Below are 17,617 nucleotides of genomic sequence, written 5' to 3'. Positions count from 1 at the left end.
GCAGTGTGTAGAGGGAAATTTATAGCACTAAATGCCCACAAGAGAAAGCAGGAAAGATCTAAAATTGACACCCTAACATCACAAAAGAACTAGAGAAGCAAGAGCAAACACATTCAAAAGCTAGCAGAAGGCAAGAAATAACTAAGATTAGAGCAGAACTGAAGGAGATAGAGACACAAAAAACCCTTCAAAAAATCAGTGAATCCAGGAGCTGGTTTTTTGAAAAGATCAACAAAATTGATAGACCACTAGCAACACTAATAAAGAAGAAAAGAGAGAAGAATCAAATAGATGCAATAAAAAATGGTAAAGGGGATATCATCACTGATCCCACAGAAATACAAACTACCATCAGAGCATACTATGAACACCTCTACGCAAATAAACTAGAAAATCTAGAGGAAATGGATAAGTTCCTGGACACATACACCCTCCCAAGTCTAAACCAGGAAGAAGTTGAATCTCTGAATGGACCAGTAACAGGCTCTGAAATTGAGGCAATAATTAATAGCTTACCAACCAAAAAAAGTCCAGGACCAGATGGATTCGCAGCCAAATTCTACCAGAGGTACAAGGAGGAACTGGTACCATTCCTTCTGAAACTATTCCAATGAATAGAAAAAGAGGGAATCCTCCCTGACTCATTTTATGAGGCCAGCATCATCCTGATACCAAAGCCTGGCAGAGACACAACAAAAAAAAGAGAATTTTAGACCAAATATCCCTGATGAACATTGATGCAAAATCCTCAACAAAATACTGGCAAAAAAAAAATACTGGGGGAGAGATAGCATTAGGAGATATACCTAATGTTAAATGACGAGTTAATGGGTGCAGCACACCAACGTGGGACATGTGTACATATGTAACAAACCTGCACGGTGTGCACACGTACCCTAAAACTTAAAGTATAATAAATAAAAATTTTAAAAAAGAGAGAAATGATCAATCTTTGCACAAACCTGCAGATAAAGAACTCAGAAAAAATTGCCAGAGAAGAGACTTGGCTGAACAACTGAAAACATGATGAATGGGCATCATACCTAACAAGAGGCTATTGAAGAAAGAATGCCAGATGGGGCGCAGGCACATTGGTTCATGCCTGTAATTCCAGCACTTTGGGAGGCCCAGGCTGGAGAATTGCTTGAGCCCGGGAGTTTGAGACCAGCCTGGGCAACATAGTGAGACCCCGTTTCTACAAAAAAATCAACAAAATGAACCTGGCATGGTGGCATGCACCTGTAGTCCTAGATACTCAGGAGGCTGAGGCAGGAGGATCTCTTGAGCCTGGGAGGTGGAGGTTGCAGTGAGTTGTGATTGTGCCATTGCACTCCACCCTGGGTAACAGAGTGAGACCCTGTCTCAAATAAATAAATTAAATTTAAAAAATTTAAAAAAGAATGCAAGATGGTAATGAAGGGATGACAAGTCAAATTTTAGAGCCAATTTTAAATTCAGGCCTCATCTAAACACATATTTTTCCCTTTCCGCTTAATGATATCCACATGCGGTAGCATACAACATGTATGTACATATGCATAATTGATTTGGGAGTGTTTTACTACTGTTAGTATTCACTAGACTGCAGGGTGAATCTGTCTTTTCTACTAGAACACATTCTATTTGCTTTAAAATTTGAATTTGCTTATTTTAATATTCAACCATGCCATCTGTTACCTATTTGTATGGGTAGTTGTATTTTGTATTTATGCAGCTCCTATTAAGCTGAATAAAAGTGTGGTCATGGCACATGTGGGATTTTTCTTTTTCTTTTTTTTTTTTTTTTTTTTGAGACGGAGTCTTGTTCTGTCCCCCAGGCTGGAGTGCAGTAGTGCCGTCTCGGCTCACTGCAACCTCTGCCTCCCGGGTTCAAGTGATTCTCCTGCCTCAGCCTCCCGAGTAGCTGCGATTACAGGTGCCTGCCACCACGCCCGGCTAATTTTTGTATTTTCAGTAGAAACGGGTTTTTGCCATGTTGGCCAGGCTGGTCTTGAACTCCTGACTTCAGGTGATCCGCCTGCCTCTGCCTCCCAAAGTGCTGGGAGTACAGGCATGAGCCACCACGCACGGCCAGGATTTTTCTTTTTTATTAGAATAGGATAAAATTAGATAGGTTAGTAGTAATTTGTGCTTTAAAGGCTAATTATTGATGCACTTTTGGCATCTTGGCACGGGGAAAAATTAAAAAATAAAGTATTATTGAAAATATGGAGAATTTTTTTTTTTGACACACAGTCTAGTTCTATCATGCAGGCTATAGAGTACAGTGGTATGATCACGGCTAACTGCAGCCTCAACCTCCCAGGCTCAAGCGATCCTCCTACCTCAGCCTCCCAAGTAGCTAGGACTACAGGTATGTGTCACCAGCCTGGCCAATTTTTTGTATTTTTTGGTAGAGACAGGGTCTCACCATGTTGCCCAAGCTGGTTTTGAACTCCCAGACTTAAGCAATCTGCCCACCTCGGCCTCCCAAACTGTTAGGATTACAGGTGTGAACCGCTAAACTAGGCCAGGAGAAATTTTTCAGAAATTAATTTTCAAATAAAAAGTAGTTACTATTCTCCCTGAATGATATATATTTCAAATGTGTTCTTTAGGGAGGTGGGGTGAAATATTCAAAATGGCTATTTAGGGCTGGGCGTGGTCGTTCACACCTGTAATCCCAGCACTTCGGGAGGCCGAGGCAGGTGGATTGCTTGAGGTCAAGAGTTCAAGACCAGCCTGTGCAACGTGGCAAAACCCCATCTCTACAAAAAAAAAAAAAAAAAAAATTACAGAATTTAGCTGGGCGTGGTGGTGAGCACCTGTAGTTGCAGCTACTCAGGAGGCTGAGGTGGGAGGGTGGCTTGAGCCTGGGAGGTGGAGGTTGTAGTGAGCTGAGATTGCGTCACTCACTCCAGTCTGGGTGACAGAGCCAGACCCTGTCTCAAAAAAAAAAAAAAGCTATTTAATATTTTTAAATGTGTTTGAGGTCAGGGCAATAACTGAATGTCCAGACAGGTTATTTCAAAGTACAATTTTTCGGGAAAACTCATATTTCATCTGTAAGTTATGGTGGGACATTTGTTTAAAATATCATTTTTTCTTTGCACAAATGAAGTAATCTTCTAATTTTAATTTTTTATATCTTCATAGTAAATAATTGTCATGCTGTATAGATACAAGATTCCTTATTTTGGTTTTTTATAATGAAGAGTTGAAGGTTTATATATTCATTTTAATTTTCTTCATGAGAAACTGGGAATAGTAAAATGGTATGTCTTTTGTGTCTGTGCAAATTTCTCCTTAAACAATTTTTCTTAGATGGTGGAGTTACCTTAGGAATGGTGCTTTTATGTGAAGCTGCTACCTCTGACATGGATATTGGAAAGCGAAAGAGTAAGTCACCTTACTCAAAATGTAACAGTGCTGCCTGTAATATGGAAAAAGAGTGATCTCTTAATCACTTTTCCTCTTACTTATAGGATAAGTAGGTTATTTTACCCCTTTACTATTTTTTTCTTTAAATGTCTTACCTGTTATTAAATTCCTTTACTATTATAAAATTAATATATGCTCATTATAGAAAATGTAAAAAAACAGGAGCATGAAACATTTATTCCACCACTGAAAAACTAATTATTTTTAAACTGTAATATATTTCTTTCCACTTATAAAAACATCTTAAAAACTGTATATATAAAATTTTGACACTTCATACCCCCTTTTTAAACTGGAATTAAATAACTAATCACTTTTTCTATATACATAATTTTAAACTTATACTCTGTTATTGTTTGTTTTCTTTAAGATAGGGTCTCACTCTGTCACTCAGGCTGGAGTGCAGTGGCATAATCATAGCTCACTGAAACCTCTGCCCCTAGGCTCAAGTTGTCCTCACACCTCAACTTCCCTAGTAGCTGGGACTACAGGCATGTGCCACCATGCCCAGCTAATATTTTGTACTTTTTGTAGAGATGGGGTTTTGTCACTTTGCCCAGGCTGGCCTCAAACCCCTGGACTCAAGTGATCTTCCCACCTCAGCCTCCCAAAGTGTTGGGATTACAGGTGTGAGCTGCCGTGCCTGGCTGACTTACACTCTATATTGTAATTTAACTATTCCGATTTTTTTCAATGTTTAGTTTTTTCCTAATTTCAACTATAATTACTCTTCAGTAACTATCATGATACATTAAGCATCATTTTTTTTTTTTTTTGAGACAGAGTTTTGCTCTTACTACCCAGGCTGGAGTGCAGTGGCGCGATCTCGGCTCACTGCAAGCTCTGCCTCCCGGGTTCACCCCATTCTCCTGCCTCAGCCTCCCAAGTAGCTAGAACTACAGGCACCCGCCACCATGCCCAGCTAATTTTTTTGTATTTTTAGTAGAGATGAGGTTTCACCGTGTTAGCCAGGATGGTCTCGATCTCCTGACCTCGTGATCCGCCCACCTCGGCCTCCCAAAGTGCTGCGGTTACAGGCGTGAGCCACCGCGCCCAGCCATTTCACTGTAATTGTATCAGCATTAATCTCATTAATATGTATCTGTTTTATAGATACATACATATTTGCCAATCAGATAAGGTGGAAATGTATTATTTTGTACTCCTTTTATTTTTATAAGGTCAAATATTTTCCTAAATGTTTATTAGTCATTTGTGTTTATGTTTTTCCTTCTATAAATTGTCCTTTTGTCTTTTGCCATTTATCTGTTAGAGTCTTAGCCCTTTTATTTGGTTTGTAAGGAATTTTTTTTTTTTTTTTTTTTTTTTTTTGGAAACGGAGTCTTGCTCTGTCTCCCAGGTTGGAGTGCAGTAGTGTGATCTTGGCTTACTGCAACCTCCGCCTCCTGGGTTTAAGCAATTCTCCTGCCTCAGCCTCCCATGTAGCTGGGATTACAGATGCATGTCACCACGCCCAGCTAATTTTTGTATTTTTAGTAGAGATGAGATTTTACCATGTTGGCCAGGCTGGTCTCAAACTCCTGACCTCATGATGTGCCTGCCTCGGCCTCCTAAAGTGCTGGGATTACAGGCATGAGCCACCATACCTAGCCAGACATTTTTTTTTTTTTAAGGCAAGGCGTTACTCTGTTGCCCAGGCTGGAGTGCAGTGCCATGATAATGATTCACTGTAGCCTCGAACTCCTGGACTCCAGCAATCCTACTGCCTCAGCTTCCCAGGTAGCTATGACCACAGGCTCATGCCACCACTCCCAGTTAATTTTATTTTATTTTTTGTAGAGATGGGGTCTCACTTTGTTGCCCAGGCTGGTCTGTATCTCCTGTGCTCAAGCAACCTTTCCCACTGTGGCCTCCCAAAGTGCTAAGATTACAGGTGTGAGCCACCATGCCCAGCCTGCATGAACTTTTTATATATTAGAATATTCACACATTATTATCTGTTGCAGAGAGAATCTAACAATGTAATTTGGTTTTACTTTCATGAAATAAATATAAGTCAAGATTTTCCTTTTATGATTAAAAAGTTAAATGTCAACCAGGCGTGGTGGCTCACACCTGTAAATTCCAGCACTTTGGGAAGCCGAGGCAGGTGGATCACCTGAGGTCAGGAGTTCAAGACCAGCCTGGCCAACATGGCAAAACCCTGTCTCTAAAAAAGCAAAAATTAGCCAGGCATGGTGTCACGCGCCTGTAATCCCAGCTACTCGGGAGATTGAGGCATGAGAATCACTTGAACCCAGGAGGCGGAAGTTGCAGTGAGCCGAGATCACGCTACTGCACTCCAGCCTGGGCGACAGAGCGAGACTTCATCTCAAAATAAATAAATAAATAAAAAAGTTCAATGTCATCAAAATTACCCTACCTAAATAAAGTCTAATATTTACTTTAACTTCTAGAAAAAAGATGAAGATACTGAACTTCAAATTTGAGAAATACTTGTTTTGCTCAATTAAAATAATTTTTTTTTAGCTGGATGTGGTGCCACGCACTTGAAGTCCCAGCTACTTGTGAGGCTGGGACAGGAGGATGGCTTGAGGCCAGGAGTTAGAGGCTGCAGTGAGCTATGATCACACCACTGCACTTCAGTCTGGGCAGCAGAGCAAGACTCAATCTCTAAAAAAATGAATTTTTACATGGTAGAAAAATAATTAATGTATCAGTTTTTAAAATTAAAAAAAATACATGAAACTCTTCACGAATTTGCGTGTCATCCTTGCACAAGGGCCATGCTAATCTTCTCTCTATGATTCCAGTTTTAGTATATATGCTGCCAAAGCAAGCATTTTACAGTTTTTAATCCAGTCAGTATATGTCCTTTCACTGCCTGACTTTTTACGAGATCAGGCGCGTTCAGGGTGCTATGGCTGTAGACTCTGCCTGACTGTTTAAAAATTGCCTATTTCAGTGTTTATTCTTGGGGAAAGCCATCAAAGTACACTACTGACATGAACTTAAATTGTTAAACATTTTGGCAACAGATACTGAAATAGTCACAATTTGATCTCCTAAGTTTCTTACCTAACAAAATGATCACAAATTAATAGATGTTTCTTTAGCATGTTCTGGGAACTGCTCTAAGCACTTTTAGATGTATGAAAAGAGGAGGATACAAATATATACAGAGTGATGCTGTATATATGTATGTGCACATTTTCTTTTCCTTTTTTTTAAATTTGAGACAGGGTCTCACTCTGTCGCCCAGGCTGGAGTGCTGTGGAGAGATCATAACTCACTGCAGCCTTGACCTCCCTGGCTCAGGTGATCCTCCCACCTCAGCCTTCCTAGTAGGTGGGACTACAGGCATGCACCGCCACACCTGGCTAATTTTTTATAGAGGTGGGGCCTCGCTACATTGTCCAGGCTGGTCTTGAACTCCTGGGCTCAAGCAATCCTTCTGCCTTGGCCTCCCCAAATGCTGTGATTTACAGGCGTGAGCCATCACACCCAGTCTGTGAGTACATTTTCTTAGAGAATAAAACGCTACCTTGTCTACACAGAGCATGTGTTAATACTCAGAAAAAGTATTTTATTTTTAATTTTTGTGGGTACATAGTAGGTGTATATATTTATGGGATACATGAGATGTTTTGATATATAGGCATGCAATGTGTAATAGTCACATCATGGAGACTGCAGTATCCATCCTTCAAGTATTTACCCTTTGTGTCATAAACAATCCAATTATACTTTTTTAGTTATTTTAAAATGTACAATTAAATTATTATTGACCATAGTTATCCTGTTATGCTATCAAACAGTAGGTCTTATTTATTCTATTTTTTTTGTACCCATCAGCCATCCGTACCTCCCCCAGCATTCCCCAACTACCCTTCCCAGCCTCTGGTAACCATCCTTCTATTCTCTGTGTCCATGGGTTCAATTGTTGTCATTTTTTGATCCCACAAATAAGTGAGAACATGTGATTTTTTTTTTTCTGTACATGAATTATTTCACTTAATGATTTCCAAGGCCGGGCATGGTGGCTCACTCCTGTAATCCCAGCACTTTGGGAGACCAAGGTGGGCAGATTATTTGAGGTCAGAAGTTCTAGACTACCCTGGCCGATATGGTAAAACCCCGAATCTACTAAAATACAAAAATTAGCTGGGCGTAGTGGTGCACACCTGTAATCCCAGCTACTCGGGAGGCTGAGGCAGGAGAATTGTTTGAACCTGGAAGGCAGAGGTTGAAGTGAGCCAAGCTGGCGCCACTGCACTCCAGTCTGGGTGACAGAGCGAGACTCCATCTCAATAATAATAATAATAATGATTTCCAGTTCCATGTTGTTGCAAGTGACAGGATCTTATTTTTTTAATGACTAAATAGTACTCCATTGTATGTATGTGCCACGTTTTCTTTATCCATTCATCTGTTGTGGACATTTAGGTTGCTTCCAAATGTTGGCTATTGGGAACAGTGCTGCAACAAACATGGGAGTACAGATATCTCTTCGGTATACTGATTTATTTTTCTGTGGGTATATACCCAAGCAGTGGGATTGCTGGATCATATGGTAGCTCAATTTTTAGTTTTTTGAGGAACCTCCAAACTGTTCTCCTTAGTGGTTATACTAACTTACATTCCCCCCAACAGTGTGCAACAGTGTACAAGGGTTCCCTTTTTTCCACATCCTCGCCAGCATTTATTATTGCTTGTCTTTTGGATATAAGCCATTTTAGCTGGGGTGAGATGATAGATATCTCATTGCAATTTTTATTTGCATTTCTCTGATGATCATTGATGTTGAGTAGCTTTTTTATGCCTACTTGCCATTTGTATGTCTTCTTTTGAGAAGCGTCTATTGAAATATTTTCTGTTTTTGCGGTGACTCACGCCTGTAATCCCAGCACTTTGGGAGGCTGAGGCGGGTGGATCATGAGGTCAGGAGATCAAGACCATCCTGGCTAACACAGTGAAACCCCGTCTCTACTAAAAAAAATACAAAAAATTAGCTGGGCATGGTTGCAGGCGCCTATAGTCCCAGCTACTCGGGAGGCTGAGGCAGGAGAATGGCATGAACCCGGGAGGCAGAGCTTGCAGTGAGCTGAGATCACACCACTGCACTCCAGCCTGGGCGACAGAGCAAGACTCCGTCTCAAAAAATATGTATATATATTTTTCTGTTTTTTTGATGAGATTATTAGATTTTTTTCCTGTAGAGTTGTTTGAGCTCCTTTTATATTCTGGTTATTAACCCCTTGTCAGATGGGTACTGTGCAAATATTTTCTCCCATTCTGTGGATTGACTCCTCGTTTTGTTGATTGTATCCTTTGCTCTGCCGAAGTTTTTAAACTTGATGTGATCTCATTTGTCCATTTTTGCTTTGTTTGCCTGTGCTTCTGGGGTATTACTGAAGAAATTTTTGCCAAGACTAATGTCCTGGAGAGTTTCTCCAATGTTTTCTTGTAGTTGTTTCATATTAATAGTTTGCAGTCTTAGGCCGGGCACAGTGGTTCACACCTGTAATCTCAATGCTTTGGGAGGCCGAGACAGGCAGATCACTTGAGGCCAGGAGTTCGAGACCAGCCTGGCCAACATGGTGAAACCCTGTCTCTACTAAAAATACAAAAATTAGCTGGGCGTGGTGGTGTGTGCCTGTAGTCCCAGCTACTTCGGAGGCTGAGGCAGGAGGATTGCTTGGCCCAGGAAGTGGAGGTTGCAGTGAGCCAAGATCATGCCACTGCACTCCAGCCTGAGCAACAGAGCAAGACTCTGTCTTTAAAATATATATATATAAATAGATATATAAATATATATATATATATGGTGTACAGTCTTAGATTTAAGTCTTTAATCCATTTTGACCTGATTTTTCTATATAGCAAGAGATAGGGGTCTAGTTTTGTTCTGCCTATGGATATCCAGTTCTCCTGGCACCCTTTATTGAAGAGACTGTGTTTTCTCCAGCAGATGTTCTTGGCACCTTTGTTGAAAATGAGTTCACTGTAGGTGTGTGGGTTTGTTTCTGAGTTCTCTCTTCTGTCCCATTGGTCTGGATGTCTGTTTTTATGCCAGTACCATGCTGTTTTGGCTACTATAACTCTATAGTATAATTTGAAGTCAAGTAATATGATTCCTCCAGTTTTGTTCTTTTTGCTTAGGATAGCTTTGACTATTCTTGGTCTTTTGTGATTTCATATAAATTTTGTTTTTTTCAATTTCTGTGAAGTTGTCATTGGCATTTTGATAGGGATTGCATTGAATCTGTAGATTGCTTTAGATAGTATGGACATTTTAACAACATTGATTCTTCCAATCCATGAACGTGGAACATCTTTCCATTTTTTGATGTCCTCTTCAATTTCTTTCAGCAGTGTTTTATAGTTTTCATCATAGAGTTCTTTCACTTCTTTGGTTAAGTTAACCCTTTTCCCATTTGCCTCGAGAATACTCACCGGCAGTGCTTGTGGCTGCAGTGTTTACCCTGAGATAACTCTGCCACAAAATATCGTGCTTTAATTACTGTTTTCACATCCACTCTAGTATATCAACTTTGGAAACAAAATTGATATGTTAGATATCACTGGATTCAAGTGATCCACTACCACTACTGAAAACAGAGTGCTGTAAATAGAATAATATACTAGACATCATTCCATTTGTATTTCCATTATAGTGGTATTTCCATTTACAAAATATAGTAATTCTTGATCACTAAAAATGTCAAATCCTAGAAAATGTAGCATTCCACGTGTAATGTTTACACCATTCTCGAACAGTCATTGGCCAAAGATTCATTTGATGAATTCAATTTTTCTGAAATAGACGATTCTGATGATTCGGGTGATTCTGATGTTAGTTCTGTTTAGTAATAACTCCAACAACAGTTTTTGTTTTATTTTAACATTGAAAATCAGTCAGATTTACTTCAGCCTCAAAGAGCGTGATTATATAAAATTAAATGAGCATTGGCAGCAAGCTGCACTTCTTTTTTGTAAATGAGAAAAGAATTAAAGAGAAATATTGTTTAACATTTACACATTAGCCCCTAGTCATATTGTGTGACAATTAGAAAAGGCAAAAGAATTGTTCCATAAGTAAAACAAAACTGAAAGTTGATTTTCTTTTCTCTTTCTTTTTTTTTTTTTTTTGAGACAGAGTTTCGCTTTTTCGCCCAGGCTGGAGTGCAGTGGCGTGATCTTGGTTCACTGCAAGCTTTGCCGCCCGGGTTCAAGCAATTATCCTGCCTCAGCCTCCCAAGTGGCTGGGATTACAGGCGCCTGCCACCACGCCTGGCTAAGTTTTTTTGTAGTGTTTAGTAGAGATGGGGCTTCATCATCTTGGCCAGGCTGGTCTTGAACTCCTGACCTCGTGATCCACCTGCCTCGGCCTCCCACAGTGCTGGGGTTACAGGCATGAGCCACGTGCCCAGCCGAAAATTGATTTTCTTATCAGTCACTAAGTATGTTTCCCTAGAACAAGCTTGTCCAGTCTGTGGGCCACATGCGGCCCAACACAAATTTGTAAACTTCCTTAAAACATTATGAAGATTTTTTTCTGCGATTTTTTTTTTTCAGCTCATCAGCTATCATTAGTGTTAGTGTATTTTATTTGTGGCCCAGGACAGCTCTTCTTCCAGTGCGGCCCTGGGAAGCCAAAAGATTGGACACCCCTGCCCTAGAGCTTCCTTTGCTGTTGGGCACATGCTTCCCTACATCCCTGTCTCTATAGTTCTTAGCCATTTTTAGTCCAGGGATTCAAAGAGCTTCACATCATGACAATCCATACTTGAGCATTTGGGGATTAGTATTTGTAGTTCACTTTAATAACTGCTGTGCTAATGTAGGACATGACATGTGGGATTAGTGGAGAGAGCTATGAATCTATGGCTAGGGATCAGATTTTTTTCTCATTATTCAAATAAGAAATCCATGTTTATTGAGTTACATATATAAGGCTGTGTAGTTATCTGTGCATGAATAAAGTCTTTCAAGTGAGGCTATCGCAATGAAGTCATCAGATGTCTAAGTTAATGTTTATCAATAATACTACACGGCCACTTTTAGGGGTATTAAAGTTCAATAAATAAGTAAGCCGGGCACAGTGGCTCATGCCTGTAATCCCAGCTCTTTGGGGGGCTGAAGCGGGAAGATCACTTGAGCCCAGGAGATCAACACCAGCCTGGGCAATGTAGTGAGACACCGTCTTCTCAAAAAAATTAAAAAATTAGCCAGGCGTGGTGGCACACATCTGTAGTCCCAGCTACTCGAGAGGCTGTAGTGGGAGGATTGCTTGAGCCCAGGAGGTTGAGACTGCAGTGAGCTGTGATTGTGCCACTGCACTTCAGCCTGGGCAACAGAGCAAGACTCTGACACAGAAAAAAGAAAAAAAAAAAAACCAAATGAGTGATTTTCTTGTCAATAATAAGACAGTGTTTCTAACAGTAAACCCTTCAGTGTGATGGCTTTAAAGGAATTATTTCATACATTTGAACTGCATAATTATGTAAAGGAGTTACTCTATTACATTGTAATGGAGCAAATTAAAGGGGAACACAAATTCCTGAAGATAAGAAATAAGGATGAAAACTGTTGAAAAGTTGAGATTTATCAATAATGTATACCCCTTCCTTTTCACTCTGAAAGTATAGACTGCCATGGTTATTTATTATACTCAACCTGCTCATTTTACTCTCCTTTTATTTTTCTGCAGTAATGTGTGTGGCTGGTATTGGACTTGTTGTATTATTCTTCAGTTGGATGCTCTCTATTTTTAGATCTAAATATCATGGCTACCCATACAGGTATGATTCTTCTTTTTTATTCATACAGTGATTACCAATACTTGGAATGATTAGAGTTGATATTGCTTTATAATATCCTTCTTTTTGCTTTGCTTCCAAACTATTTTAGCTTATAAAGGAAAGACATAGGCTTTATTTTTATTTATTCATCTATTTATTTATTTATTTTTGAGACGGAGTTTTGCTCTTGTTGCCCAGACTGGAGTGCAATGGCGCAATCTCGGCTCACTGCAACCTCTGCCTCCCGGGTTCAAGCGATTCTCCTGCCTCAGCCTCCCAAGTAGTTGTGATTACAGGCGTGTGCCAGCATGCCTGGCTAATTTTGTATTTTTAGTAGAAACGGGGTTTCACCATGTTGATCAGGTCTCGAACTTCTGACCTCAAGTGATCACCTGCCTCATCCTCCCAAAGTGCTAGGATTATAGGCATGAGCCACTGAGCCCAGCCTATTCATTTATTTTCAGAGACAGGGTCTCACTCTGTCACTCAGGCTGAAGTGTAATGGCGTGTTCATAGCTCATTGTAGCCTTGAACTCCTGAGCTCAAGCCATCATTTCACCTCAGCTTCCCAAGAGGCTAGGACTACAGCTGCACATGACCACACCCAGCTAATATTTTTATTTTTTGTAAAGACAGGGTCTTGCTATGTTACCCAGGCTGGTCTTGAACTTCTGGCCTCAAGCGATTCTCCTGCTCAGCCTCCCAGAGGGCTGGGATTATAGGCATTAGCCAGCCACCATGCCCAGACAGCTGTAATTCAGATATGTTCCATATAAAAATTAATTATAGTATAATGGACAATATTAGTATGTGATTTCTCAGGAACATGTTTTAGATTTATTTTGCCATACCTAATTTATTCTAGAAATCTCTATAATATATAATGATTAGAACATTTTATGCATTATCTATTCACATAGCTCCTTGTCTACATATTATACTTCCTTTTGAAGAAGAAATGATTTTTTTAATGTTAAAAACTTCTTCTCACCTGTACTTTTTTTTAAGAAATAGAGTGCCACTGCACTCCAGTCTGAGTAATAGAGTGAGACCCCATCTCAAAAATAATAATTATAATAATTTATCCTCTACAGAATACTAATTGAGATGTGAGGGTAATTTTGCTGGGACTTCTGTTAATTATTTCATCAGCAGAGTTGATTCAATAGCAGTGTTGTGTGCCTGTAGTCCCAGCTACTCAGAAGGCTAAGACAGGATGATCACTTGAGCCTGGGAGTCCCAGACCAGACTGGGCAACACAGTGAGACCCCATCTCTAAAAAACATGAAAAATAAAATTTATTAATTAACGTCTCTATTCAGGAGATATTTTAACTTGAGGTTGTTCTATTTCCTTTTGTCATAAGACTAACGGGTCTCTCAATGTTTCTCACTTTTTGTTATTGATACCCAAAGATTATCATGTATGTATCAAAATGCTCTTTTATCTGTTAAAACCAACATACTGCTTATTGATTAAAAGTAAAGCCTACTTTTCTTTCAGAGACTAATAGATTGGTATATATTTTTGTTTCAGCTTTCTGATGAGTTAAAAAGGTCCCAGAGATATATAGACACTGGAGTACTGGAAATTGAAAAATTAAAATCGTGTGTGTTTGAAAAGAAGAATGCAACTTGTATATTTTGTATTACCTCTTTTTTTCAAGTGATTTAAATGGTTAATCATTTAACCAAAGAAGATGTGTAGTGCCTTAACAAGCAATTCTCTGTCAAAATCATGAGGTATTTGAAAATGATTATCCTCTTAACCTTCTCTTCCCAGTGAACTTTATGGAACATTTAATTTAGTAGAATTAAGTATATTATAAAAATTGTAAAACTACTACTTTGTTTTAGTTAGAACAAAGCTCAAAACTACTTTAGTTTACTTGGTCATCTGATTTTATATTGCCTTATCCAAAGATGGGGAAAGTAAATCCTGACCAGGTGTTCCCACATATGCCTGTTACAGATAACTACATCAGGAATTCATTCTTAGCTTTTCCATCTTTGCATGGATGTGTATACTTTACTCATCTTTCCTTTTGGGTAGAGAAATTATATGTGCCATGTGGTCTTCTGAAAATGGAACATCATTCTTCAGAGCACACGTCTAGCCCTCAGAAAGACAGTCGTTTCTCCTCCTCGTTGCATATTTCCTACTGAAATATAGTGCTGTCTATGATTGTTTTTGTTTTGTTGTTTTTTTGAGACAGGGTCTCACTGTGTCACACAGGCTGGAGTGCAGTGGTGTGAGCTCAGCTGACTGCAAACTCTACCTCCCAGGTTTAAGCGATTCTCCTGTCACAGCTTCCCAAGTAGCTGGGATTTACAGGTGTGCACCGCCATGCCAGGCTAATTTTTGTATTTTTAGTAGAGATAGGGTTTCGCCAAGTTATCCAGGCTGGTCTTGAACTCCTGGGCTCAAGTGATCCGCCTGCCTCGGTCTCCCAAAGTGCGAGGATGACATGTGTGAGCTACCACACCAGCAATGTCTATGCTTCTCGATAGCTGTGAACATGAAAAAGGACATCTATTTGGAAGCCGAGGCAGGTGGATTGCTTGAGGCCAGGAGTTAGAGACCAGCCTGGCCAACAAGGCAAAACCCCGTCTCTACTAAAAATATGAAAATTAGCTAGGCTTGGTGGCTCATGCCTATAATCCTAGCTACTTGGGAGGCTGAGGCACAAGACTTGCTTAATACCTGGGAGGCGGAGATTGCAGTGAGCCGAGATCACGCTACTGCGCTCCAGCCTGAGTGATAGAGTGAGACTCTGTCTCAAAAAAAATGTATCTCTAAATACAGGATTATGACTTCTGCTTGAGTATGGTGTTAACTACCTTGTATTTAGAAAGATTTCAGATTCATTCCATCTCCTTAGTTTTCTTTTAAGGTGACCCATCTGTGATAAAAATATAGCTTGGTGCTAAAATCAGTGTAACTTATACATGGTCTAAAATGTTTCTACAAATTAAAGTTTGTCACTTATTCCATTTGTACCTAAGAGAAAAATAGGCTCAGTTAGAAAAGGACTCCCTGGCCAGGTGCGGTGACTTAACGCCTGTAATCTCAGCACTTTGGGAGGCCGAGGCAGGCAGATCACGAGGTCAGGAGTTCGAGACCATCCTGGCCAACATGGTGAAACCCCGTCTCTACTAAAAATATAGAAATTAGCTGGGTGTGGTGGCAGGCGCCTGTAATCCCAGCTACACAGGAGGCTGAGGCACGAGAATCACTTGAACTCAGGAGATGGAGGTCTCAGTGAGCCAAGATCACGCCACTGCACTCCAGCCTGGCAACAGAGCAAGACTCTGTCTCAAAAAAAAGAAAAAAAAGAAAAAGACTCCCTTAGAATGGGAAAGGAAAACCATAAAATATTGAGCTGATGCCTGTATATAGAAATTAAGCATTTCTCGAAAGCTGTTCTATGTTTTGCTGTTATTTTAGTCTTTATTCTCTTCCTTTAGGTGGAGAAACAAAGTACCAATTTGAAGTGATTTTTTTTATTTTGTCTTTTGTTTTCTGTCAGTAGAAATAACCATATGTGCTAACCAAATTTCTGTGAAGAATGTTTTCATGGTTATCATTATATCTAACTATAACCTCCCCCATAGTTATGAAGAGTAACCTGAAATGCCACTATTGTGGAAATAGGATAATTGTAATTGTGAAAAAATAATTTTAAGGAAATCTTACAAGTATTACATTAAAAAGATACTATGACTGCCACCTGCTATTTACCTTCTAATAACCCTGCCATGTGGTTTGCAGAAAGAGATGGATATAGTAGCCTCAGAAGAAATATTTTATGTGGGTTTTTTTGTTTTTCGTTACTAGATTTCTTGGATGAGGGGATATGGTTGACCTTTTACTCTTTAATGGAGCAGCCAGTTTTTGTTAATTACTCACTTGTAAATTGTGAGATTCTGAATTCCTTACCTGCTATTCTTGTACTTGTCTCAGGCCAAATCTATGCTGTGGTTCTTATGAGACTTGTATGAAGATGCCCTGATTTGTACAGATTGACCACAGGAATACTACTGCCATGTAATCTGTATAGTTCCAGATAATTTGTCATGAACATTGACAGAATGACAATTTTTTGTATTTGCTTTTTCTCCCTTTAAGAGCACATTCTTCTGTAAGGAGAAAGGTAGCATTCTGGCTAAAATGTGTGGAAAGCTAATTTACTACACTTATAAAATAGTGTTACTTTTGTGAAAATTTTGAATTAGCTTTCATATGAAGTGCCTTAAGTAGACTCTTCATTTACTTTTCTAGTAATGATTTAAATATCATTTGTTATGCATTTTTAAGATACAATTCAGAATGATACATTGTAGTGGCAAAGGTAACCAAATGTCTGGCTGTTTGCTTTTTGACCATATCAATAAACTTTTACAATCTAAATTCTGAGTTTTTGATTACCATCTAAAGAGGAGTGAGTTTTAAACACTAAACTAGCATTGTAAAATTAGGATTTTACATTTTGAAGTTATAATTAAATTCATTTAAATTTCATATTGTCCTAAGGACAGTTTGATGGGACAGTTTCTTTAAGTATTTCTGGATTGGGATATATTATTCTAGGAATCTATACATGGTCCCTAATTCTTAATGTTGTTACCCATTAGGTGAGTCAAAACAACCAAGATGAGTAGATAAATGACTGTTTGCAACAGTTGATCTACCTTTCGTCCCAGACAGTGAACATGCCTTGACTAGGTAATTTCCTTTTGGTAATAAAAACTTGATTTGAAAGTTACCCTGGCAGATTATCAAGTTATATGAAACTAGACAGCAGCTCTTTTGCAAACATGGAGTAGAAACACTGCACAGGAAGTAAAGGGATCTGGCTTTTAGCCCTGGCTCTGTTTCTGTCTAACTATATGACCATAGGTGTCACCTGAACCTCTCTGAACATACTTCTTTATACTAAGTAGAGTGTATTAGACTAAATTACCTTAGTAGTCCTTCCTGCTCTATTGTTCTATTATGCAAAATATTAAAGATGCACTTAAATTTGAATAGATAATATTTTTATATCCAGATTTGGTGCTGAATTAAAATCAATTGAAATGGAGGATATTCTGCAGTCATATTTCTGAAGAAGCTAGGAAATGCTGGTGGAGGCCACTATAACTACAAATTGCTTCATATGCATCGAAATATTTTTTAGAAAGGATGCACTTGGAACTCTATTAGACTGTTATTGCATTGCTCTAAAGAAATACCTGAGATTGGGTACTTTATAAAGAAAAGAGGTTTAATTGGCTCACAGTTCTGCAGGGTGTACAGGAAATATGATGCTGGCATCTGCTCAGCTTTTGGGGAAGCCTCAGGAAACTTACAATCGTGGTGGAAGGCAAAGGGGGAGCAAGCACATCACATGGCCAGAGCAGGAGCAAAAAGGTGAGGGGAGTTGCCAGACA

At 39.3% G+C, this 17,617-nt stretch overlaps 1 protein-coding gene and 1 non-coding gene across 3 annotated transcripts in view; one reads left to right on the top strand and one right to left on the bottom strand.

The window, feature by feature from the left end:
- MAGT1 (magnesium transporter 1) overlaps positions 1–16,595 on the top strand; it is a 64,800-nt gene extending 48,205 nt beyond the window's left edge. For both annotated transcript variants that reach the window (XM_055268561.1, XM_063634709.1), the window contains 3 exons: positions 3,304–3,378; positions 12,095–12,185; positions 13,722–16,595. In XM_055268561.1, coding sequence (XP_055124536.1) covers positions 3,304–3,378; positions 12,095–12,185; positions 13,722–13,737 — 182 coding nt within the window. In that variant the 3' untranslated portion in view covers positions 13,738–16,595. The remainder of the gene's footprint in view (positions 1–3,303; positions 3,379–12,094; positions 12,186–13,721) is intronic.
- Positions 6,118–6,224, bottom strand: LOC129476514 (U6 spliceosomal RNA). Its single transcript, XR_008654955.1, has one exon. It is a non-coding gene; the product is annotated as a U6 spliceosomal RNA (small nuclear RNA).
- Positions 16,596–17,617: the final 1,022 nt, after the last annotated feature.

This window comes from Symphalangus syndactylus, chromosome X (genome assembly GCF_028878055.3).
Source record: "Symphalangus syndactylus isolate Jambi chromosome X, NHGRI_mSymSyn1-v2.1_pri, whole genome shotgun sequence".
Taxonomy (NCBI): Eukaryota; Metazoa; Chordata; class Mammalia; order Primates; family Hylobatidae; genus Symphalangus; species Symphalangus syndactylus.
This window is presented reverse-complemented; position numbering and strand designations above follow the sequence as displayed.